Raw genomic sequence first — 25504 nt, 5'->3', positions numbered from 1 at the left:
AAGTCCTGGCAAGTCTATTGCTAAAGTAAAACCTCAAGTAAAGTGTGTTTTTTATCTGTTTGGTGTGTGTGTGTGTGTGTGTGTGTGTGTGTGTATGAGAAAGAGAGAGAGAGAGCAGGAGAGAGAGAAAGAGAGAGAGAGAGCAGGAGAGAGAGAAAGAGAGAGAGAGAGTTCATGAGATTTTGTTTAATTCACGACACTCTAAAAGTATAGGTCAGTCTTATTAGGATCAAGGTATTAGTCACTTTATTCTATGTTACAAGACCTGAAATAGGCTTTTAAACGCAAAATGCTGACACTGTGGTGGCAAAGAAAGTCAGCAAGAGATTCATGCTTTCATTCTGTCTCCTAGGCAAAGAGAATACTGAGGCGATGTCTGGTCAACTGGTACACCAGACATTATCTCCCTCTCACAGAAACCACTGTATGAAGATTATCCTGGTTGATTATCAATATCTGAGGATATAGATTTTATTCTCCTTAAAAAACACTGTAATTTTTCTGTTAGACATATTTATGTGTCTATAATCTTTGGGCACGTCAACGTATGCTAGAAATGAGTCTGATGTTCAAGAGATACATAAAACATAATAATAATCTCTCCTCGGTTTGGAAGGTGTAAGATAGTTACAATATTACTATTGATTATTATTGAAACTACTAATAATAATTTACATTCACCAAGCACTTCTTTTAACACTGTGCCAAGTCCTAGTATATTTTAAGGTCATGTTGGACCATCCTTTTGACCTCAAGAAAAAGTGTTCACTAGTCATAATACTACATAGAAAAGATGACTTATTCTCAGCAGAAACTCAATAAAAGCTTGATTAAGCCACTGGATAGTTATAAATTGTTAGTACAGTATTTAAACATGTTGTTTCTGTCACTGTGGAGGTAGCCTCTAGAAGTTGGTGCCTTCAGTTTTTGAGTCAAAAACCATTCTCTTCTTAGCAGACCCACACCAGTGACTGAGATGACAGAGGACCACAGCCTGACTGCTTTAATGGATATGTTTTCACTCTAGAACCCCCTGTCAGGCTAGCAGAGATTTTGCCAGGTCTGCACTGCAGTCTAAGACTCTCTTGCCAAATCCTGCTCCCAATCCCTTTATTGTTACAAGTTTTAGGTCCGCAAACTTGTCTGCAGGTTTTCCCTGCTCAATGTGTCTGCTTCCAGAAGGACCCAAGTGACACAGGTGGACTAGCCTTTAGGCGTTCCGTGTTCCTTTTATGTCCCTGCTGGCATCTTGGTGTATGATCACTGGCAAGCCATTTCTCTTCTCTGTTTTTTTATGATAAAGACTCTTACAAACAAAAGTGACCCTTGGGATGGTTTAGTTGAGTATTCTAGAATTTTAGAGTTGATGATTCTGTTAATAGATCTTCCACTGATTGAAAAACAATTAATGACAACAAAGGTATTTATAAAAATATATTTCACAAAGTAGGAAACAATACAGGAGTTTCTCTGAATACAATACATGGAGTAAATAAACAATATTGCATTAAAGCAAAGTAGAAAATTAAAATGATCTGCATGTAATACTTATCATACATTTTCTACTCCTAAATGGCAGGTTTGCATTACAAATTAAATATGCTCACATCTTCTAGTGCTGTTCCTTTTTGGAGTCTAAGACATTCTGTGCATCACCATGAAGATCAGGGATAGGAGTGCTAAAAACGTAAGCAGTGAAATTATGTACAAATCAGTTCCTGCTCTAAAACTGTGGGGGGGGGGGGCGTAACTTGAAGCATGTTTATTGGCCAGGGCATTATGTAGGTATCTAAAAGTCTAGAGTTTAAATATTCACAGGAATCAATATACTTTAGGATGTTTGTGCTTGTAGTAAAAACACCAAATACTAGGATTATGAACAAAATAGAAAACAGTCCAAAAGTTTCTCTGGGAAAATGCTGTACAATAACACTTTCTACTCTAAAGAGACTAACAGCTCTCCTTGCGATAATATTGCCTGCCATACTCTCTACTCTAAAGAGACAACAGCTCTCCTTTCGATAATATTGCCTGCCATACTCATCTCATCAAAATGTACATGTATTAAACATTCATTGTATATATATTTATATAAAACAATCTAAAGGATTATTAATGGATATAATTTAGTTTTTTCCCCATATATCCCCTTAATCTATAGATTACCAACCTTAATAAATAAAAGCATTAATGGACATCAATAAAATATTTATTTCGAGGATTAAACAAATAAATTCACGCGCTAGCAATAAAACCATCTGTCTCTTATGTAGTCCACTGTGTAATACAGTTTATCTTTGTGTCCTTGTGGAAGAAGATGAAGCGGAGGGAACGAGGAATCCTGCTTCTAGAAAACAAGCATGTTTGAATGGGATTTCTCTCCTCCCACCACTGAATTGGCATGCCCCACCCTGGAATGGATTACGAACATGTGAATATTTTAAGGCTCGACACAATATTTAAAGATGCTATTCAGTCTCTGGTGAGTGGGGCCAACAATTATGTACAATGTGTGGTCACCGTACCATATAATCTAGGAGGCCTCTCAAAACTCCATAAAGTTATAATGTACAGCAGACCAAGTATTGCTTTATCATTTGTGGCGGGATCCTTATTGGTGAAGGGGAAAAAAACCATTTGCATTCATAAAAATCCTTGCAGAAGACACATATCAGCAGCAGATTCCTTGCAGGTCCATATTTTTTTTTTTTCTAAGAAAGCACCTTTTAATTTTGATTTTTTTCCTCTATTTAAACCATTTCTCTAAGGATTAGCCAGGATCCCAATCTTTGTCTGTGGTGGTCAGGTAAATATCAAATATCCAAGGACTTCTAGACATTCCACATACTTAATTCACACTCCACAAGATTTATAACCTCCTAACATATACTTTTTTATTTTATTATCTTTTTTGGTTCAACATTAAAATGTGGTTGAGTTTATAGATGACTGGTGCTAAACTTGCCTCTAAAACAAATAGCCACATTGGTTGTATCTAAGGGGAGTGACCCTAGAATATTACAGAATGCTCAGTTCCAGTGATTTATTTATAATCCACTGTCAAGTTTCTTTGTCACTTTCACCAACAGAGTAGAGTTCGCCCAGTCTCTTAAAGCGGGGACCCCAGTCACTGAGGTAGTCAAAATTCTGGTCTGAGTCTGATGTGGTGGACTCCAAGGAGCTGAGGGAGCCAGCCACTGACCCTCGGCCTTCATAGCCATATATCTGAATGGAGTCATATGGCGGGGCCGTGGGATCATTATCTGCCTCATGCAGCCTTACATTTATAAATTCATCGACATCAACACCATTTGGAACTGGAGCAAGCCCTTGCCTTGGCATAAACTGCAAATCTGGTTTAATATCCTTACGGGGTAAAAATCCATTAATTCCATCTGGATTTTGTAAAGTTGCAATGTCAAAAGCCTCTGTGTCCTCCTCCCCTCCTCCTTCATCATCGTAGCGAATGATGTTTTCTCGAACGTCTTCGTCATCTTTGATAATTAATGGCTCGTTTTTATGCCGCCGTAGAGTTACAAACAGCACCACGATGACTAGAGGAAAAATATTAAATAACAGTCAGCCAAACAAGCATATAATTTCACAAGCAACACACTATATATGTTAGGAGAGAGGGGTATTTTTACAAAATCGTGTGAACATACACCTTTAATAATATTTACTGGAGAATTAAGCTAAACATCCTTCTGAATGATGAACATTAAATTTTGAGTAAATACTGTTTCAGATTATTGGTTTATTATACGTTGATAGAGCTGGGTTAAAACAATTGGCATGCATCCATTCATGGTGAAAGTTACATTTTATACTGTTTTGATCATTACAGTGAGTGGCACAAAATAGAAAATAGCACTGAAAGTATGACTAGTGAAAGTATGACTATGAAAGTATGACAAGCTTGATGTATGTCTTAAGCAAGTCCTTTAACATCCTTTGGTTCCAAAGCTCCCTTCTATTAAAAAAAGGAGCAAACTAGGTCCTTGGGCTTTCACAGTTTTTCAAGGCACTCTCCAGTCAAATTATGTTCTTTTATTAAAAAAGTGAATGTCAAATTTGCACGGGCAACTTGTCTTGTGGGAGGGCTGGAATGCCTCTAGCTGGGAAGAGAAACCTGAATGTGAAGAAAGGGCAAGGAAAACATACCCAACTAGCCAGATCAGCCAAATCAAATGTGGGTTAATGGAGCAAAATATGTCAGCAAAGTGATGCTTAAATCCAAGGCACTGGGTGAGCAAGACAGATGGAACAAGAAAGACAGTAACTGACACCGTCTTTAAAGTGTTTTGTTCCTCAACGGTAGGATAAGATAGGACTCTCTTGTTTTTCTATTTTCCTATTGTCTAATCTCATTTTATAATTGGATTTTTTAATTAAAAGGTTATAGAATCTTAACTTGCAATCGTCATTTTAAATTGATGTTTATATCAAGGAAAATATCAGAGAAAAGCAATGGTGATTTGAAGAAAACTTATTTTTAGTTTGCTTATTTGCTTTCTTTTCATATGACCAAATTTGGGATCCAATGGACTTGGCAACCCAATCTATAATGAAACACTATTGTGGGCATAGTAGAGCCTGCTGTTGCAGCGAACTGGTATGCCTCACACCCAGAGTTCTTCTTATGTAATAGATGGTGTTGTAACGACATAAAAGCCCTTCCCCACTGCCACCACCATTATGCCTTGTTCATCGGTTTACTGGTGATGGAATTGAAAAAGGCACTGAAAGTCGTCTTCAATTGGACATTTACTATCACAACCCTTTTTCTCTTCACTTCTTCTTAGAGATCTCAAAATGTGGAGAAGGAAAGGAAGTTCCTTTTCCCCAAGGGAATGCTGTTGCCTGTATAGATGAGAGTTTTCTGTCCTTATTTACAGTCATTTATGAACCAGAAAAAGGGTGACCAGTAGGCTATGAAGGAAATACGTACCTAACAGCAAAATGATGCATGCTAATATGGCAATTAAGGCGCCCATACTGAGTCCAATTGGAAGGACATAAGCTTCAACATTACAAGACTGGACGACACCGTCATTGCTGCAGCCACAGACCCGGATGGTCAGGGTGCTGGTGCTGCTCAGTGGAGGGTTTCCACTATCACTGATTATGATTGGTAAAAGATAGACTTCTTGCTTCTGGCGGTTGAATCCATTATGCTTTGCCAAAATACTGAGGGAATTATCTGGAAAAAGTAAAAATTACAGTAAGTTGCATCATTTCAAAATGACTGCCCAAATAACACTTTTTTTTCCAGTTCATGAACCCTTTGCAAACCTCAAGACAATCCCAACTTCAGTGGACTGCTCAGGCTTTCTCCCCGACTCATTTTTTTATTTTATTTTATTTGAGACGGAAGCGCGATCTCGGCTCACTGCAAGCTCCGCCTCCCGGATTCACGCCATTCTCCTGCCTCAGTCTCCCGAGCAGATGGGACTACAGGCGCCCGCCACCTCACCTGGCTAATTTTTTGTATTTTTAGTAGAGACGGGGTTTCACCGTGTTAGCCGGGATGTTCTAGATCTCCTGACCTCGTGATCCACCCGCCTCGGCCTCCCAAAGTGTTGGTATTACAGGCGTGAGCCACCGCGCCCGGCCCGCACTTTTTCAATCTGCATGGACCAGGACAACCGTAACAGGTTGAATGAATGGGACCTCGAAGGGACCAAGGGAGTTTTACCATCATCACCTTAAAAATGCAAAACATTTCTTCTACAAAAATAATCTTAAGTGTCCCTTCCGAAGACATATATTTATCTCGTCTCCGTATATCATACATAAGTTTGATTTTCTTTATTTAGCCTGATAATAAAATAAATCATTTATTTAGAATGATAATAGGTTAAGCAAATTTGATTGGATAAAATGTCATCATATTTGAAACACAAGTTTGAGAAGCTCTGTATTAAAAGTTGGACTGTATAACAATACAGTTGCAAAACTATGCACTTTGTTGATTGCCCACAGGTACCTAAAAAGAGAGTCACTCATGGCCTAGAGCATTCACACTAAGATACAGCAAAAGCCCTATTTACTACCCGGAGGAGATATGCGACATACATTAAAATTCTGTAGAGAAGACCTATAGTGGTTACACAATAAGAACAAAATGAGAAGTCATAAAAGCTTGTGCTCCATTTTGCATGTGTCAGTTAATTATATGGAGGTATACACTGGTTGTCTGGAGCAACAGTTAAGCAATACTTAAGAATATACTTCAGTTCAAAGTAAAACTGGTCAGTGAGAAGTGGCTGCTCCCATGTTAGACACACTGTTCTCAAACTTTCACCCCCAAGTTGAAATATTTTGTTATCATTCATCCTCATTCACAAATTGCAGTCACATTGTATATAATAATTGTTAATGTGTTTTCTCATGTTGATTACTGAAAGATATACATTTACTCAAAATGGAAATGTTGATTAACTCTCAGTGATATTACAGCCAAAAGTAAATAAACACAAGTTTGGTTACTGTGCATAGTGTTATTTGGGCAAAATAATTATTTGGGTTTTTTTTTTTTTTTTCAAATATTGGCAAATTAGAGGCCCCAGAACACTGGGCTACCTAATCATTGCATATAATGGTAATGATTCCAAACCATTGCCATCTAACTTCTGAGCATCAGTATCCTATTGGTTTCCAAAATACTCAACTAAGTGAGATACTCCATTCAGATGACTTCAAATAAGTTTTATAAAACTACTGTACCATACAGCACTATACTAGGATGTCCAAAAACTGATAGTCATTCCCCAAAATAGATGTATAGTTATATTTAATTTTGCTTTGTTTAAGATATAAACAGGCCTATAATGCTTTTCTAATAAGCAGTCAAATAGAAAAAGCACTCTGATTTAACAATTGTTTTCTGAATTTCTTCTGGTTGTACATCATTATATAGTAATTTGAATATACTTAGAAAAAGAGATTTCTAATGTAGTTAAGCAGTTATATACCAAATGATCCAGTAATCTTTATTGTCATGATCTAGACGGAAATACCAGTAAGCTAAAAGCGAGGAACATTATTTCAAAACAGATATAGAATATATAGTTGTTTTATATTTTCAGAAAGTATATGACAAGTCTGAGTACAGCTAATTAGTACAAAGAATATTTCTGGATGGTTTTATACACGATAGTTCAAAACAAAAGATAGAATTTGTTCTTCAAGAGACAGCTAATAAAACTGAAATGAAGCTATTGTCTTTTTGTGGTTGACATTATTTCTATGAGAAACAATCTTCCCATATTCTCCTTTTATAACAGACTATTATAATAATTTAGAAACCGTAGCAGGAATATTGCTTGCTGCAGAACAAAGCCATCTCCTTTACTACTGAGAAAAGCATTGGTGGGTCTAACACTAAATTCATACTTATATATATATATTTTTACTAATCCTGGAATTTGCCTATCTTGCTCTCTTTTCTACACACAGAAAATTGTTGACTGAGTAAAGAAAGTCTATGAGTTATTCTTGCTAAATTTTACCTGCCAGTTCCAGGCAACATCAATTCCTTTTTTATCTACTCATCTTTTTTTTTTTTTTCTTCCTATTTTTGGATTGGTATTTGTATTTGTTTTCAATTTACTTGAGTTCTTTCATTAGGCTAAATGAAATTGCCATTATTTTACACATCAAAAACCATAGAATATTAGCAGCTTCACAAAGCTCAAATTAATGATTTTGGAATAATTTTTTAAATCCTAAATGTAAATATCTTCTACAAAGTTGTGGTTTCTTCTTTAACACTCTTTAACTTCTTTAACACATGCCTTTTCATTTCATTTAAATTTTTGAATTTAATATAGTTTATTTTATGAATCTTTTATAATTAGTGTTTTCAAGCCTTATTTTAAAAATTCTTATTTAAAATTTCTTAATCATATACAATTATTTTTAGGTTGTTGTATTAATTTGATTGTTTTCTATACTAAAACTGATTTTTCCAATGTTAATTATGGAGTAACTTACCACTTACTTACTGATCGTCAAAGCTCATTTTCTCACAAATGAAATTTTTATGTATCCTCATTCTTTTAAGAGATCTCTCTTCTGTTTCAATAATCTGGTCTCTAACCCTGAATGAATACCCTGTTTCTTATGTATGAAAACTTTATCATAAATCTTGATATGGGTTACAGCATTTTTCATACCGTGTTCTTTAAAGATATTTTGGCTATTATTGTTCATTTGCTATTCTCTGAAAAATATAGAATCAGATTATCAAGTTTTATAAAAATTCCTATAAGAAATTCGGTAGAAGTTATATTTAAATATTAACCAATTTTGAAATAATTACATCTTTATCATCAGTTTTCTACATTAAGACAGTGATTTATTTATGTTCTTTAATATATGTCAATAAAACGTTTTTAGCTTACAAAAATGTCCACATCTTTTTGTTAGATTTATTTTTGCTGCTGTATATGGTTTCTTGTGATAGTAAACCTGTTTACAATTTAGTTACCTTTTTAAAAATATATTTTCAACTCACTGCTGCTGATAATTTAACTGTCTTATACATTGATTTTAGCTTCAACAATCTTCTAAGACTTTCTTTTTATTTATGAAAGCGTATCTTATCAGAGAATTCCATTTCAGCATGATAGCAAAAGGAGCTCCACAGATGTGCTTTCCAGTGAAACTGGTGAAAATTATAAATGGAAAAATGTTTAAAGATTCTGGAAATGGATCTGGAGGCAAGCAGCAAATAAAGAAACACTTATTTAAGAAAATCGACTAGAGCTTGGTAAGAATGGTAAGACTCTGAGAGTGCATGAACAAGAACCCACTCCCATCCTTCCTTGTCTCAGCTCAGTGAGGTAGAAACTTTACTCCAAACTGGTTTAGTCAAGAATACAGGGGTCCTTCTCCCTGCAGCGAGCAGTTTGGAGGACTATTTTCTGGGGGAAAGGTGTGATGTCAGACATTCTCATTCTGTTCCTAGTTACTTACCGTTCAAGCTAAGCTCTAAGTCAGTGTGGTCAAGAGGCAGGGACTCTTTTCTTCCTCCTGGTCCCCACTCATGGGAGAGAGGCTCTAGCTGGGCACTGTGCCACTGAGAATATGGAGCCTCAATAGTCCTTTCCCTAGCCCACTGTTCACTGGGAGAGGCAAGCCAAAAAATCTTGAGGCTATTTTTCCCTCGGCATCATATGCTCTGTCCTAAGGTATAGCTGTTCCTCAGAAAAACATGCCATGATCTTCACACCAGCTCCAGAGCCAATAGCTCGGGATTTTGCCCAGGGGAGTGAAAAGCAGGGAATCTTGGAAAGAGGGAGCCTCGGGAGTCCACCTGGGTCAGAATGAATCTGAAAGTCTGACCTAGGAAACTACTCTTTCGAAGGAGATCAAATTTGAATGGATTGGTCCTTAGAGCAATTTAGGTTCCAAAGCAGCCTTACAAACAATACAGAAATCCTGTTGGTAATTAATGGAATTCAACAGCTAGATGTGGTCAGGGGAAAAGGCAATCAAGGAGAGCCCTGCCCAGACAATTGTAATTCTAAGGTGACTGTGGACACACCCATGGCTGAGATTCCCTGAGGTGAAACATCAGAGATTTAATACTACAGAGGGGGAAATAGACTTCACTAAAACAATCCAGCCAGTCATTTAACAAACAAGAGAATAAAATAAGCTTTCAGAAGATAGTACCCAGTTTTGCTATATTATCTAAAATGCCTAAATTCCAACAGAAGATTATGAGACATGCAAAGAATGAAGAAAATATGACCCATGGGGGAAAACAGCTGGGAAAAACAAAAAGCCCATGAGAGGGACAATAAAGCATTAACTAGAGTGACTAAAACAGTAGACTTCAATTGGCAAAAGAAATGATAAGTGGATTCAAAGATAGAACAATAAAGAATACACAAACTGGCAGGGCGCGGTGGCTCAAGCCTGTAATCCCAGCACTTTGGGAGGCCGAGACGGGCGGATCACGAGGTCAGGAGATCGAGACCATCCTGGCTAACACGGTGAAACCCCGTCTCTACTAAAAAATACAAAAAACTAGCCGGGCGCGGTGGCGGGCGCCTGTAGTCCCAGGTACTCCGGAGGCTGAGGCAGGAGAATGGCGTAAACCCGGGAGGCGGAGCTTGCAGTGAGCTAAGATCCGGCCACTGCACTCCAGCCTGGGCGACAGAGCGAGACTCTGTCTCAAAAAAAAAAAAAAAAAAAAAAAAAAAAAAAAGAATACACAAACTAAAGAAGAGAAAGAAGAAAAGAATAAAGAGAAATAAGCAGAGTCTCAAAAAATGTGTAACACCATTAAGTGCACCAACAAATATGTAGTGAGTGTACTAAGGGAGGAGAAGGAGAAAGAAACGAAAAAAATATCATTGAAAACCTGAATTAAAAAAAAATAGTCTATACATCCAGAAAGCTTGAGGAACTCCAAGAACATAACACAAAGATATTCATAAATAGACATATCATAGTGAAAACACGGAAAGCCAAAACCAAGTAGAACATGTTAAAAACAAGAGAAAATTGACTCATCACTTAACAGCTAAAATTTCATAGAAACAATGAAGGCCAGACGGACGTGGGATAACATATTCAAAATGCTCAAGGAAAAAAATTGTCAACCAGCAATTATATTCAGCAGAGCTATCTTTCAAAATAAATATGTATATGAAATAAAGATATTCTCAGATGTACAAAAAAAACTGAGTGAATTTGTCACCAGCAGGCATGCTTACTAAGAAATACTAAAGGAAGTTTTCTTCAAACTGAAAGCAAATGACCCCAGATGGTGACTCAAATCCACATTAAAAATAAAAAGAGTATCAGTGACAATAATTATCTACTTATAAAAGACAGTATAAATGCATAGTTTTTCTTCTTTTTTGTCTCAACTGTTCTACAAAGCAATTGTATAAAACAATTATGTTTTTCAGCATAAAATATCTATTTTTTGAGCATAAAATATCTAGAAATTAAAAAGTAATAGTTGCATACTTTAATACCTCACTTTCAATAATAAATAAAACATTGAGGCAGAAATCAAGGTAGAAGGTAGAAGACTTGAAAAACAATATAAACTATACCTAACACTGTGGAACACTCAACAACTGTATAATAAATATTCTTCTCAAGTGAACTTGGAACATTCTGCACTGTGAACTATATGCCAGGTCATAAAACAAACCTCAATACATGATAGAATGATAGAACTAATCCAAAGTAGGTTGTCTGACCACAATGGAATGAAGTTACAAACCAATAATAGGAAGAAATTTGAGAAACTCACAGATACGTAGAAATTAAATAATGCACTCTTAAATAGCCAATAGATCAAAGAAGAAAGCAAAACGGAAATTTAAAAAAAATTATGAAACAAATGTAAATAAAGATACTATGAAATCAAAATGTGTGGGTTGCAACTAAGGGAGTCCTTAGAGGGAAATTTATAGCTCTAAATGTCTGTATTAAAAGAGCAGAAAGCTCTCAAATCAATAGCCCAGATTTTTACCATCGGCCATATAAAAGGAAGAGCAAAATAAGCCTAAAGCAATCAGAAGAAAGGAAATGGTAAGGATTTAAAGAGCAAATTAGTAAAATAGGGAATAGAAAAATATATCTGATCATATTGGGGGTATTTCTACATAGTCACACATTCTCTGCAAATAAAGGATTTTATTCATTCCTTTTCAAGTATTATTGTCTTCATTTTTTAAAAAATATTAGTACACTAATGAGAACTTCTAATACAATTTTGAGTACAAGAAGTTACAGTGGGCACCTTTACTTTGTGAATTTTTTTAAAAAAGAAAAAGGCTTTTGACTTTCAACAATTGGTAAGATAATCAATGGTGTTTATTGGAAGATTTTTTAATTGTCTGTTTATCTGTTTAGATGCACCCTTTTTTTGTTTTTTACTTTAGTTTTACTTCAGTTTTTTGTTTGTTTGTTTGTTTTATTTGCTGTCCATTAGTGTAAAAGGAAAGAACAGTCATATAAGTGATAGTATTTTGGCTACTCACAACCTCTAAACTTGGCTTCAGCTTTACTCCTACATTATTCAACAACTTTCTTTTCAGTCTTTCATGTTTCCATTGTGTATCATCTTCTTGTCTCTGAATCTTAGCCTCCACTTATAGCTTCCGCTCCTGCTTATTGCTTTTATTGCATTTGTTTTATCTTTTTGAGCACAGTAAACAGAAGAGTATGTCCTAATAATGAGATGTTAGATAAAAGGGAGAAATTTTTCTAGAATTTGTAAAAAATATATGAAAAAGAGAGGAAATGATCACTGAATCCATAGTTACATACTACATTATTAAAAAATAAAAATCACTTGAAATTGAGGGTAAAACAACAGTTTCCAAAAGATAGAAGGATATGCTGACAAGATCAATTTTAAAAATGGGCAGATTAGTATCAATTGCAATTCTCTAGGATGAACTAATATCCAACCAGATAGGTTGATGTCCCGTCTCCTACAGTTGTGTTACACTGAGATAGAAACATACCATCACATTATCACCTGGCTCTCTGACATTCTCAATAGGTGTATTCACATACAGTCAGCTTTCTGTATCCATGGTTTCCACATCTGTGGATTCAACCAACAGTGGATAGAAAATACTTAAAAATATAAACAATAACAATATAGTAATTAAAATAATACAAATTAAAAACACAATAAAATATATCTCTATATAGTATCTACATTGCATTAGGTATTATAAGTAATCTAGAGATGAGAAGTATATGGGAGGATGTACATAGAGTATGTGTAAATCCTATGCCATTTTATATCAGGGACTTTGTGCACCCGTGGATTTTGATATCCACAGGAACCAATCCCCACTGTATACCAATAAGCAAATGTACTCATAGTCCCCATTATTTCTCCCAGTTAGAGATTTTCCTGTTTCCTCATTCTTTTGGAATGCTTTACAGATGAATATTATACCAAGAAAAAAGAAAAACTCCGTTTCCAGGAGCTTCCCTAGTCTCCACACCCAGTTGTTTATGACTGACTGTTGTACAAAAGATCTTCACGGGGACTTAAAGTGAGCTAAGAGCACCAGGCATGCCTCCAATGACAGTATTCCTAAAGTGGTAGTAGAATTGAGTTTCCTTCTCCTTGGCTGAGAAATACAAGGTATGTGCCAAGTATATAGTAAAGAAGAGACCAAATGAACAAGAACTCTTTTCAAGGACATAGGTTTGCTTAGTTTCAGGTGGCAGAGTACAGTTATGTAAATATATATGAACTTTTATTCAGATTCTGACAACAGATTGATTATGAACAAAAATATTTAGTTTGATTCTTAGTTTTACGTAATTTTGTTTTTCAAGTAATTTGTTAGGTTTTACTGAATGTTATGAGACCATGCTAAAGGCAGTCATCTTACAACTAATCCCTTATAATGTTGATGCATTACTCTTGTGAAATTTTAGCAAAAAATAGATACTGTTAAATAAAATGTATATGTTTTATTTCATTAAAATATAAGCCCCTTGAGGCAGACTTGCCTTAGTCACAGTTCTACTCCCAGTCTGTAGCACAGGACTTGACATAGAGCAGGAATTCTCATAACATTGGTACCACCGTTTTACCCACTTCTATTTGGAATGGTTTTAGTTTTAAGGAACTGTAATGGATTCATAAGAACTGAGAAATATTTTTAAAAGTTAAAAAATGAGACAGCAATGAATATCTATCTATCTGTCTGTCTATATACCCAACTACCTATCTATCCATCTCTCTAATCTTGTAAGAATTTCTGTTACCGAACAAAAACAAAATTGAGTAAGCACATTATTCTGGAAAAACATATCAAGTAGAAATGGAATGCAATATAGACTCTCAATAATAGATAAACATGTATAACTATCTATCTATCTATATATGTGTGTATGTGTGTGTGTGTTGGCAGGGGGGAAACGAGAAAGAGAGAGAGTACATTTAGAATTTCTGCACTTGATAACACATTAGAGATTTTAGTTTCTTCCCCCAAGGTCTGCATGGTTTAGCCCCTGTCTAATTCTCCAGCTTCATGTGCTGCCACTCACCTTTCTCTGTATGTTCCAGACATCCTAGCCTTTTCTGAGTCAAACATCTTCCCTCTTCAGGGCTTTCATATTTGCTCTTTGTTCTGCTTGATAATCTCTCTACCTCTCCTTAGCCATAATTTGAATTGTGAAGATGTATGTGTTCTTTATATCGATGCTCAACTATCACTTCTTTCTGTATAATTTCTTTCACAAACTGTCCCCAATATCTCCAGATAAATGAGTTACATGATCTTACAAAACTCTTTATATTTTTATCAAAACACTATTACAAAGAAATGATAGAGTAATGGAGATAAGATAGATATTAGAGGTACAGAAATAAACTCAGAAGCTTCCAAGTAACAAATAACCAATTGCAGATGCATAATAGGTTTTCACCAAATATTTGCTGAATAAATAAATGAGTAAGTAATCATAAGCTATATTTTGTGGGCTTAAATTTATTTCCCTTCATGTTATTTGTTGTAAAGGGTTATATGTGGTTTAAAATAAATCAGAGAGAGGGAGAGTTCAATTTCAGGCTATTGGAAAGCATATATATCCTGGGGTTGTGTATGAAAATTTAAGAGAAATATTGATGGTTTCCGAGCCTTTCTCTGGGCATGACTCATATCATGAAACATGAGCAATAAACTGAGGATGCTTAGGTTCAGATAGAAAGAGGCCTTAGAGAGGGAAAAAAATCAAACTTTTATTAAAATATTGAAAACACCATCATGTTAAAGAGGTGCATACCAGAATTCTATTTTACTGAACTGAAATTGGATATGTCAGTCGTATATTCAGAGAGGGGCACACAGATTGAACAATTATCTCCTATACTTAGTTGAGGAGAAATTTCTTCTTTGATTTTTGATATATTTGTCCTTGAAGCATTTGGAGATGGAAATCAAGGGATATTCTTTCACACAACGTGAATGTCCTTATAACATATCATTTTTCCTATAGCAAACAAGAAGTATTTGTTATGGACTGAATACGTAAATAATTCTTCTGTTGAAGCTATGACCCTCAGTGTGCCTGCATTTGGAGATGGGGCCTCTACAGAAGTAATTAAGGTTAAATAATGTCATAATGGTGAGGCTCTAATCCAAGAATAATAATGTCCTTATAAGAAGAGACACTAAAGACCTTGTGCTAGATGTTTCTCTCTGTGGGCACACAAAGAAGAGCTCATCTGGGCTCAGCCACCTACAAGCAAAGAGAAGAGTACTCAGAATGAAAACTACCTTGCATACTCCACATGTATAGTCCATGAAAAATTAAAAAGTCTATTTAAAGAAAATGTGGCACATATACTCCATGGAATACTATGCAGCCATAAAAAAGAATGAGTTCATAAAAAAGAATGAGTTTCTGAGCAAACTAACACAGGAACAGAAAACCAAACACCGCATGTTCTCACTTATAAGTGGGATTTGAACAATGAGAACACATGGACACAGGCAGGGGAACATCACACACCATGGCCTGTCGGGGGGGGGGGGGGGGGGGCAGGGGGAGGGAGAGCATTAGGACGAATACCTAATGCATACAGGGCTTAAAACCTAGAAGGTGGGTTGATGGGTGCAGCAAACCACCATGGCACATGTATACCTGTGCAACAAACCTGAACGTTCTGCACATGTATCCCAGAACTTAAAGACAAAAAACAAACAAACAAAAAAGATAGACTGTGCCTATCTGGATAACTCCTCACTTTTATCTGTGTAATTTATCCCACAGTCTGAATTTCTTGCCTGCCTGCCTGCTTTCCTTCCTTCCTTCCTTCCTTCCTTCCTTCCTTCCTTCCTTCCTTCCTTCCTTCCTTCCTTCCTTCCTTCCTTGCCTCTTTCCTTTCTTTTACTTCTTTCAGTTACAGTAGTCCTCCCTTATCACAGTTTTGTTTTCCATTGTTTCAGTTACTCAAGGTCAGCCACAGTCTGAAACTATGAAATGGAAAATGCCATAAATAAACAATTCATAAATTTTAAATTGTGCACCATTCTCAGTAGCATGATGAAATCTTTCTCTGTCCCTCTCAGTCCCACTTGGGATTTAAATCATCCTTTTTTTCCGGCACATCCATGCTGTATATACTCCCTGCCCTTTAGTCACTAGGCAATCATTTTCGTTCAGGTTGAAAAAACATAGAACATACTGTGTGTGTGTGTGTGTGTGTGTGTGTGTGTGTGTATGGTTTGGTATTATCTGTGGTTTCAAGTATCCAATCTGGATTTGGAACATATCCCCTGCAGATAAAAGAGGGAAATACTCTATTTTCTTTGTATTTTTAATAAAACAGGATTGGCCATTATTATTACTGTTAGTATTTAAATATCTCAAGTTCTTTCCACATGGTTTATTGTTTAGATAAAATAAAACAGGCAAATCCAAATTCTCTTTTTCTTTTAGCATACTTCATCTGTTGCCCTGATATGGAAATGTTACTTTGGTCTAGATCCTATGTATTTAAAATTATTGAGCTATGACTTTTGGTTGTCCTTTTAGATGCAAACAAAAAGAAAAAGAAGGCAGAGTTAATGAAGGCACTTGTCAGGCAAATATTTATGGCAAAATAAATAGATGAAGAGAAGATCAGTAGATATTGTGCCTTGTTGAGAAAAGTCGCCTGACATTTGACTTGCAAATTTATTTCAAATTTTCTTGGTTAAGTCAAATGAAATAAAAACGGTAAGAAGGTCAAAACAAAGAAAAAAATGTCACTGTGTTTAGTAGGTATGGACAAGAGATTTAATTAAGTTCTTATCACTGTATTGTATCTGTTGTTTATTTATAAAAACCCAGCAAAACAATAAAAATACCAAATCCAGAAATTTTCAGCATATTAGAAGAATATATATACAGTAGTATCCAATATTTAGGAATATGAACAAATATTATAACATCCACACTTCATTTATATCTTTCTATTCTAAATACCGAGTCGTGTTGGAAACAGTCGCAGTGTAATGAATTAATAAAAACTAAGTCTTTGTGAAGCCAGTCTCCTTCAGTACCATTACAACTTCCTCCATAATTAATTGAAAGTGTACCAACATACTAAATCTGCCACAAGCAACTGGATATTCTGAGCCACCTAATTAGATCATTGGCTTATTTGTGACTGCTTTCCATTTTCTCATTAGATTTTCTGTCATGCCACCTGATGTCAATAATATCAATGTTTTTGAGTGTTGACTCACTACCAAATATTCTAATACTTAATAATATGGTCTATCTAGCCATAAAATGTTGGAGCAAGGTCCACTTTGACTTTGGGAAAAAAATCAACATCATGGTGGATTCTCATGGAAGTTCCTAGACTAACACCAAACTGAATGTTTAGTCAACAATTTACAATTATACACAAAATGAATTAGAACATTTTAACACAGAAAATCACTTTGCAGGCTCTTTCTGCACTGTAACCATCTAGCAGTAAAGTTCTGTAAATATCTGCGTGGTTGTCATTTTGGAATGAAAATGGACAGAGAGTAGGCTGTGCTATTCACTTTACAAAACCCAGGAGTCATCAAGTAATGTATGAAACTTAAGCAGCTTGTAAACTTGTTTAAGAAGCTAAATTTACTCTTTTAAAGTTTAAACTGTTCCTATAAAAGATTATTTTAGATCACATGAAGATAGTGTGTAGTGGAATTATGTTCATGAAAGATAATGCTTACTGTCTCCATCCTTTTGCTTTTGGTGCTGTTTCTGTGTATATTATGGTAGGTGGTAGAACATTAGTGTAGTGGTTTGAATAACGCATCTAAATTCTAATCCTTGGAATCTGTGAATGTCACCTTACTTGGAAAAGGGTCCTTACAAGGAAGTAAGTTAAAAATTTTAAGATGAGAAGTTCATCTGGAATTACCCAGTGCATCCTAAATCCAACTACATTTGCCCTCCTAAGAGTGAGGCAGAGGGTAATTTGACGCAGTGATGAGGAAGAGGCAATGTGTCAACTGAGGCAGAGACTGGCATGGTGTGGCCACAGCCAAGGAATGACTATAGCCAACAGAAGCTGGGAGAGACAAAGAATGAATTCTCCTCTAGAGTTTTTGAGGAGAACATGACCTTGCCCACACCTGGATTTCAGATTTCCAGCCTCCAGAAACTCTGAGAGAATAAGCATCTGTTGTTTTACGCTTTCCAGTGTGGGATTATTTCTTATGGCATCTCTAGAAAATAAATGCAATAAGAAAATCTGATTATATATATTTATGATTTACTGAGTCAGAGAAAGGCATTCTTATTCCCATTTACTTATGAGGAACAGAGTTTTTGAAAGATAAAGTGAATTGCTCAAGATTTCTCAGCTGGAGGCTAAAAATTACAACATAGTTCAGCGTGTTTTCTACACTCTGCCTTTGTCATCTTAACTAAAATTACCTCAAAAAACAAGGGAACATAGACTCTAAGACGTTTTTATTAAAGCTCAAGGATAAGAGAAAAAAAGCATATAGAGGGAAGTTTTTCCATGTTATGACACCTTTATCAGAGACAACAAAAAGCGAAGTGGACAAGGTCACTGGTGGACAAGAGCATAGTATTTGATTAAAAAGCTATCCAATACTATACTCTATAGATCTAAATTCCATACTTTGAGCCTCAAGGTAACAGAGCAAAGCATACCATAACACAGCAGAGCAGAGCAGAGCATAACCACTGAATTAATTATGAAAAAGTTATCATTTTTGGTATGAGAGAGGAATGCAAGTATCACAGAATCCAAGTTCCATGCTAGATTCAATCACAGTGCCCAAGGTCTGGTGTGTTTGATGATTTTTCCTCTGCTCTTAATTAGCATGCTTGCTCTTACTCAAAAACCCCATGCACCTTTTGCAGATCCCTTAATGCTCAGAGGAAAGACAAGTTTATTCCACTCCAGGCACTGGGGAATGAGGGATGAAGACTAGTATTACTTTCACTTTATCTGAGGAATATTACATTAACTAACCCACTAGAGTGAAAACTATTCCAATAAACAATTTCTCTTGTGTTTGAATGAAAAGTTTAAAGCTTTTATAAATATCAATAGATCTGGAAAGAATATTTTATCTATTTGGATTTATGAAGAAGGATAAAAGATGCATTTTGTCAGCACATAAACCACTTAGGAAAAAAACAAAACAAAACAAAACAAACACACGCCAAGGCCTTTCGTGAAATTTCTTGTAACAGTTTCAGAAAACAATCTAATAGCAGGTAAATATCCAGACATTAGAAAGCTTGGATGATCAGAAAAGCAAATTCCCTACCATATCTCTATGAATTGAATACATGCCTCTAACTATTTGAGAAACTGGAAAAAAACAGAGATTAATTCATTTTGTACTTGAACTTATAAATGTGTGCTCCTTAACACATTTGATATAAAGAGTAGTTGGGCCAAAGAGTTTAAAGCACTAGTTTAAGTGAAGCACACAGTGTTTTCAAGATATTGAAATCTTTAATATTGTGAATAGAGAGCTGAAGATATGAAAGAAACTTAGTACCAAAGGTAGTGTGTTTTCTAAATAACTTGTTTTGATTTGTAGGTCAAATGTCCCTGAACATAATCACTTTGTTGAATCTCATGATCTCCCTGAAGATTTTGCATTCACACATACAAAAATAAGACATAACATGCTTCATCAGGCAAGCCACCAAACATAGTACAAATCTAATTTTCCTTGCCATCGGCTATACCTCCATCTTAAATTATTTCAAGTCTACTTTGACACATTTAATTAATTCCACCTTCAGTTATTTAGCATTCGCTATCTATAAGACGTCACTGGCAGAGGAAAGTCTTCCTCGACACACATCCCACCCAGTACGCTGCAATACAGTGGGGTGTGTTGCTTTTCTGTTTCACCAACTGTAAGATCTTTGGATGCAGAAAGTTTGCCTTTTTAGTACGTGCATACTAGAATCTGTTCTTTGTGTCACTATAAAGAAATCTCTATGGTAAGATTTCAATTAATCCTTGATGAAGGAACAGATAGATAACTAGGCAAGTGAGGAAAATGATTACACATTTCAAGAAACTTAGAGAAAACAGACTCTAACTAGTCAAAATATCAGTCAGTTGGTGGTTTATCCTCTTGTGGTGATTCTTGCCTTTCTAGTCTCTGCTCCCATACACTGTGGTCCACTATGCCATTTGTATCTCGATTTAAATTTCTACCATCGGATACAAATGAGAGAATGCCTTAAGAAAGGAGTGGTTCAGTCAAAAAGAAAAAGCTTGTTTGTTACCGGGACAAAACAGAGAACAGCAGTCCGTCATCTCTTTGCACCTCCCATCTTTCTGTTCTATAACATTTTCTTATTAGCGTTTTTCTCTAACCTCTTTACAAACTGTGTGAACCTGATTTGCTCTCTGATTTCAAATACCAAGCTATATTTCTCTTTAAAACTTCAGCCTTATGCCTCCTCCACTTACCTATTAAGCAAGTGTGCCTGGATGTTCAATACCTCAGATTCAATCATTCAATAATGGAACTAGTGATATTGATTGCTTATTTTTTCCCATCTCCGACAATCTCTTTCTTGGTTATATTTCTTGCACTATCTTTGTTTTTATATGATTTTGTACATATCTCCCCTTCCATCCAATAAACTCACTTCTTCCTCACAAATGTAGAAAAGTCCTATCATTCTTCAATGGTTAGCTGAAAATTTACTGCTTCCTTTTGGAGAGAAGCAGCAGGAACAAAGAGCCTGAGGAGTTTGTAATATCAAATTCAGAGATGTAATGGATATTTGATTATAAAGTAAATGTAAAGTAGTTATAATGGTGCTGATTGGTCTGTTGAATAAATACATAATAGGCATAAATGAATATGAGAGGGTGAATGTGTAACAAGAGATTCAAAATAACAAACAGTACCTTGAGAAGTCCTGAGCGTATCTAACCCTACACAAATAGAATGAAATGAGAGAAACATACATCACTGATCTTGAACTTATTATTACATTAATTTAAAAAAATTAAGTCCCTACACATATATACACAGTTCAAAACATCACATTATGCCCCATAAATACATAGAATTATTATTGGTTGATTAAAATGTTAAAAATAAATACCTATATATACTAACCTCTGATATACAGTAGTCTTCTCTAATCTTTGGGATATCCATCCCAAGACCCCTGGGGATACTTGAAACCATGGATAGTATTGAACCCTATATTTACTGTTTTTTTTTTTTTTTCTTTTATCTGATTACCCACATAGGTACTAGGTGACTAAAGGTGTGGACAGGCTGGACAAAGAGATAATTCACATCCCCAGCAAGATGGAGCAAGGCTGCATGAGATTTTCTCACTGTTCTCAGAACAGTGCACAATTTATAACTTATGAATTGTTTATTTCTGATATTTTCCACTTACTATTTTCAGACCAAGGTTGAAAGCAGGCAACTGAAACCTCAGAAAGCAAGGTTAAGGGGGAATTATTGCATCTGATCCACCTTGACATTCCAAATTTCAACCCCATTACCACTTGCGTCTGAGCATATATTCATGTAAACTGATGCCAAGTGAAAAAAAAATCCTGCAGTAATTCAGTTAAAAATATCTGAGCATATTAATAATGCATATTCTTGGATTTTACTCCAAATCAACTAAATAAGAATTTCTGGGGATGGGCCCTGGGCATCTGCATTTCAAACAAATTTTGTTGGCGTAAAGATCTTCTGGGAGGCTTGATGGCCCTTTCACCATATTCCATTTCTTCCCTTAGGTGTTAGCAGTGGTTAATGACTTGGATCAAGCCATCAGAGGCTCCACTGGGGAAGCTATTATGCTCTGGATTGTGTGGTCCAGAAGGGTACCAGCTGATAGCAATTTTCCTGCATAATTCCTACTTTCCTGGTTTAGTGGTAAAATAGCTGCTAAAAAAACAAAAAGGAAATGATGCAAGGAAATGTGGTATCCTACAGTGAGCTAAAGTTCAGTGTTCGTCCTTGAATCATTTTAAAGTTTAATATGTTATATTAAAACAGCCTGTCTAAACATGTATCTTTGGGCAGAAGTCTTAATACACAGTGAAGGCAAGAGAATGGAAGGCAGTTATGTAGATAAAATTATCATTCAACCAGTGGCCACATTATCATTCCTCCCAGGTTGCTGAGAATGGCATGTGCTTTGGAATCTTAAAATCCACATTCTTCCTAGTATTGGAAATGGTACGGTTTGATCACACCAGAAGGACTTCACATTAAAGGCCAAACTGATTTGCTTTTCCTCAAATTCACCCACATATGAACAGGTTAAAATACAAATGGAGACAGCAGAAACAAATGATTGAAAAAAAAGATACCTGTGTAAGTCACCCTTATGATTGAAACAGAAATCACATCAAACTCATTCAAACTCTTTTCAATGAAAATGTAATCTGATAAAATTCCCTATTGTTGTACACTATAGATAAATTTAAATACATTTTGAAGTCATGCATGATTTCATTTTAATACTTTCTTTTAAAATAAAAGGGATTTTTTTGAATGAGTCTTTTAAAATAGTCTCAAGATGATATTTGATTTTCTAAGCTTGCCATCCCTAGTTGACAGTGGATGTGTGGTATTTCCTGGTACTGGGTAGTGATATAAAGATGTCTACCATCAAATGCTTCACACTTTAGAATCATAACAGGTATGCTTAACAAATCCAGAGAATTTTAGGGAATTTGTCACCTTTCAAAATTCTGATTATTGAATGGCTTATATTAGGTTCAATTTCTTTATGATACGTATTTCAGAATCTTTTTGAATATTGTAATAGATAGTGCCCAGGCTCTGGAATCATTTTTATTTGCATGCCAATCTTATTACCTATTTGGTTGCATTTTAAAATAATTTTTCCAAGGTAATACCAGATATTCTGACTGTGTTCTAACTAGGGAACTAAAGATGAAAAAATCTTTGAGGAATATATTTGTTATTCCACGTAAAGTGTTCTTTCAGAGTTTTTCATGTGTAAAATATTCAATAAAACTTAAACTAGTAGTAGTTATTATTACTATATGCAAGATTATCAGTTATCTTAGCTTTGAAATAAAGCAGAAAGCTACAATCTTTTAAGAATGTTTGGATTCCACACTTTCATACTTTACAATAAATTTTTATTTGGAAGCCTCATAGTTGGTATATAAAGTAAATTGTAAAATAACTAAAACTATGTATGTTAAGAAAAAAGTAAGGTTCTTCAAGATTCATATTGAGGAAGAGTTCTCAGAATGAAATATGAGGTTATTATAGTATTCAGATGCAATATAAAGTGGTTTTCAAGCAAATGTTATGTCTAACACAGTGTAAATCCGTCAGTCAATGCTTTAGATAATACAGATGTTGATTTAAAACTATCTTAATAATAGACAAGCTCACGTGAACTTGCATCTTCCTACATCACTTAAGGAAATGCCAAAAGCGACTAGGAAAATGCTATAGTTACAAACCAAGTTCTGAAATTCTCCAGAGATAATGATTCCTAGAAGAAAAGACTGGCGGTTGGATGTTTACATCTTCCTATCTCAGGCATTCAGCATTAGACTGTGTATACGGTAGGTGCTGTTAAATAGCACAGAATTACCTCTCTTATCTTAATGTGTAGCTCTTTTAGCCCAAGGTCATTGACATCATTTGATACATTTCTATCTTTTTATTTTTGTCTTCAGGCCTCTCCTTTTCTTCCTCACAGAATTTTTACATGCATTTGTCTCTACTGACTGGAATATTTCAACTAGTAAGATAAATATTTAGTGTCCTCTAGGAAATTTTATCCATGTCACTTCAGAATACATTTCATTCATCATTAAAGAGCTTACTTCTTTCTTTAAAACAACCTGATATAAGTCAACTCTTCTTTCTTTAATTGTGAATTCAGATTTTTCTAAAATGAAAATACAGTATTTCCCCTTCCAAATTCCATGATATTCCATGATGCATGGTTCTAGACTTGCGTTATTCTTGTTTAGTTATTGTACTTAATGTTTTATTCAATATATATAATAAGTATAACTCATGCATAAAACATGCAGTTCTTACCAAGAAAGAAATCACATACTGGATTTGTTCTTTCTTGTCCATGAAAGAAATTTGAGGCACATTCTCATGTTTTCAGTGACATTTAGTGACAAGAGACATTTCAATATTTAAAAAGTGTAATTCAATGTATTTTAAAAACTCCCAACTCAAGTAAAGCCCAAACAGAGGATGACAGCCTTGCTGAGCTGAAGATATAGAGATGGGGGTTGATAATGGTGAAATTGCTGGAATTTGCAAAAGTGAGTACTAGAGTGGAGGAAACTCTGCAGAAAACAGATCTTGAGAAATAAGATAAGGTTCATGAATCTTTGGTTGACTACCAAGCTACACACATATAGAATGAGAACCCAAAAGACCTGGCCAGAACAACTACTGGGATAAAATATCAACTATGGAAATACATACTGAATGACTACTATGACTATCATAGGGTTGGAAACACTTGAGGTTTAACTATGTAAAGCAGAAAGTTCTCACCTAATACATAAGTCATTCAGTAGAGAAACAAGAAAGATACACCATAAAAGTAGGGATAAACTAATTCTAGGGAGTAACTACTCTAGATCTGCCCTAACCCTGTTGCTCAAAATAAGCCTCTTTGGGAGGCCAAGGTGGGCGAATCATGAGTTCAGGAGTTCGAGACCAGCCTGACCAACATGGTGAAACTCCGTCTCTACTAAAAATACAAAAAATTAGCTAAGCGTGGTGGTGGGCGCCTGTAATCCCAGCTACTAGGGAGGCTGAGGCAGGAGAATAGCTTGAACCCAGGAGGCAGAGGTTACAGTGAGCCGAGATCATGCCACTGCATTCCAGCCCAGGTGACAGTGCAAGACTCGATCTCAAAAAAAAAAGAAAGCCTCACACAGATTAGAGCTGATGTAAAATTCGATTCATTTCTACCAAACTCAAGGGGCAATAAGAACTATAATGAAATCCAGGTATCTTACTGTTAACAGCTGTGGTGTCTAAAACTCAGACAAAATTACAAGACATGTTAAGAAACAAAAATAAGTTAACCTAAAATCAAGAGAAAAGTCAGTCAATAGAAACCAACATAGAAATGACAGTGAAGATAAGATACTCCAAAGCTTTAAAGGAACTGTTGTACGTACACTCAAGTATTTAAAGAAAAAGAAAACAATAAGAGAAATGGAAGATTATATACTTTTAAAACACATGGATGCTATGTAAATAATAAAATAATATCTGAAATGAAATTTTAGTTGGTTACTTTATCAACAAATAAAGAACTGTAGAAGAAAAGATCTGTGAATTTGAAGACATTGCAATAGCAACTATCTGAACATAAACACAGAGCTGAACAGAAAGCAAAAACAAAACAAACAAACAAACAAAAAACTGTGAAACAATACCAAGTGGTCTGATATATGTGTAATCAGAGTCCCAGAGGGGAAAGAGGAGGC

General features: G+C 35.3%; 1 protein-coding gene across 1 annotated transcript in view; it reads right to left on the bottom strand.

The window, feature by feature from the left end:
- Positions 1 to 2789: 2789 nt before the first annotated feature.
- The window catches only part of CDH8 (cadherin 8), a 386466-nt gene continuing 363751 nt past the window's right edge, over positions 2790 to 25504 (bottom strand). Inside the window, exons 11-12 of the mRNA XM_010378203.2 lie at positions 4952 to 5203; positions 2790 to 3554 (exon numbers count right to left, since the gene is read on the bottom strand). Coding sequence (XP_010376505.1) covers positions 3061 to 3554; positions 4952 to 5203 — 746 coding nt within the window. The 3' untranslated portion in view covers positions 2790 to 3060. The remainder of the gene's footprint in view (positions 3555 to 4951; positions 5204 to 25504) is intronic.

Source organism: Rhinopithecus roxellana, chromosome 20 (genome assembly GCF_007565055.1).
Source record: "Rhinopithecus roxellana isolate Shanxi Qingling chromosome 20, ASM756505v1, whole genome shotgun sequence".
Lineage (NCBI taxonomy): Eukaryota > Metazoa > Chordata > Mammalia > Primates > Cercopithecidae > Rhinopithecus > Rhinopithecus roxellana.
The sequence above is the reverse complement of the archived record's forward strand: the minus strand, read 5'-3'. Positions and strand labels throughout refer to the sequence as shown.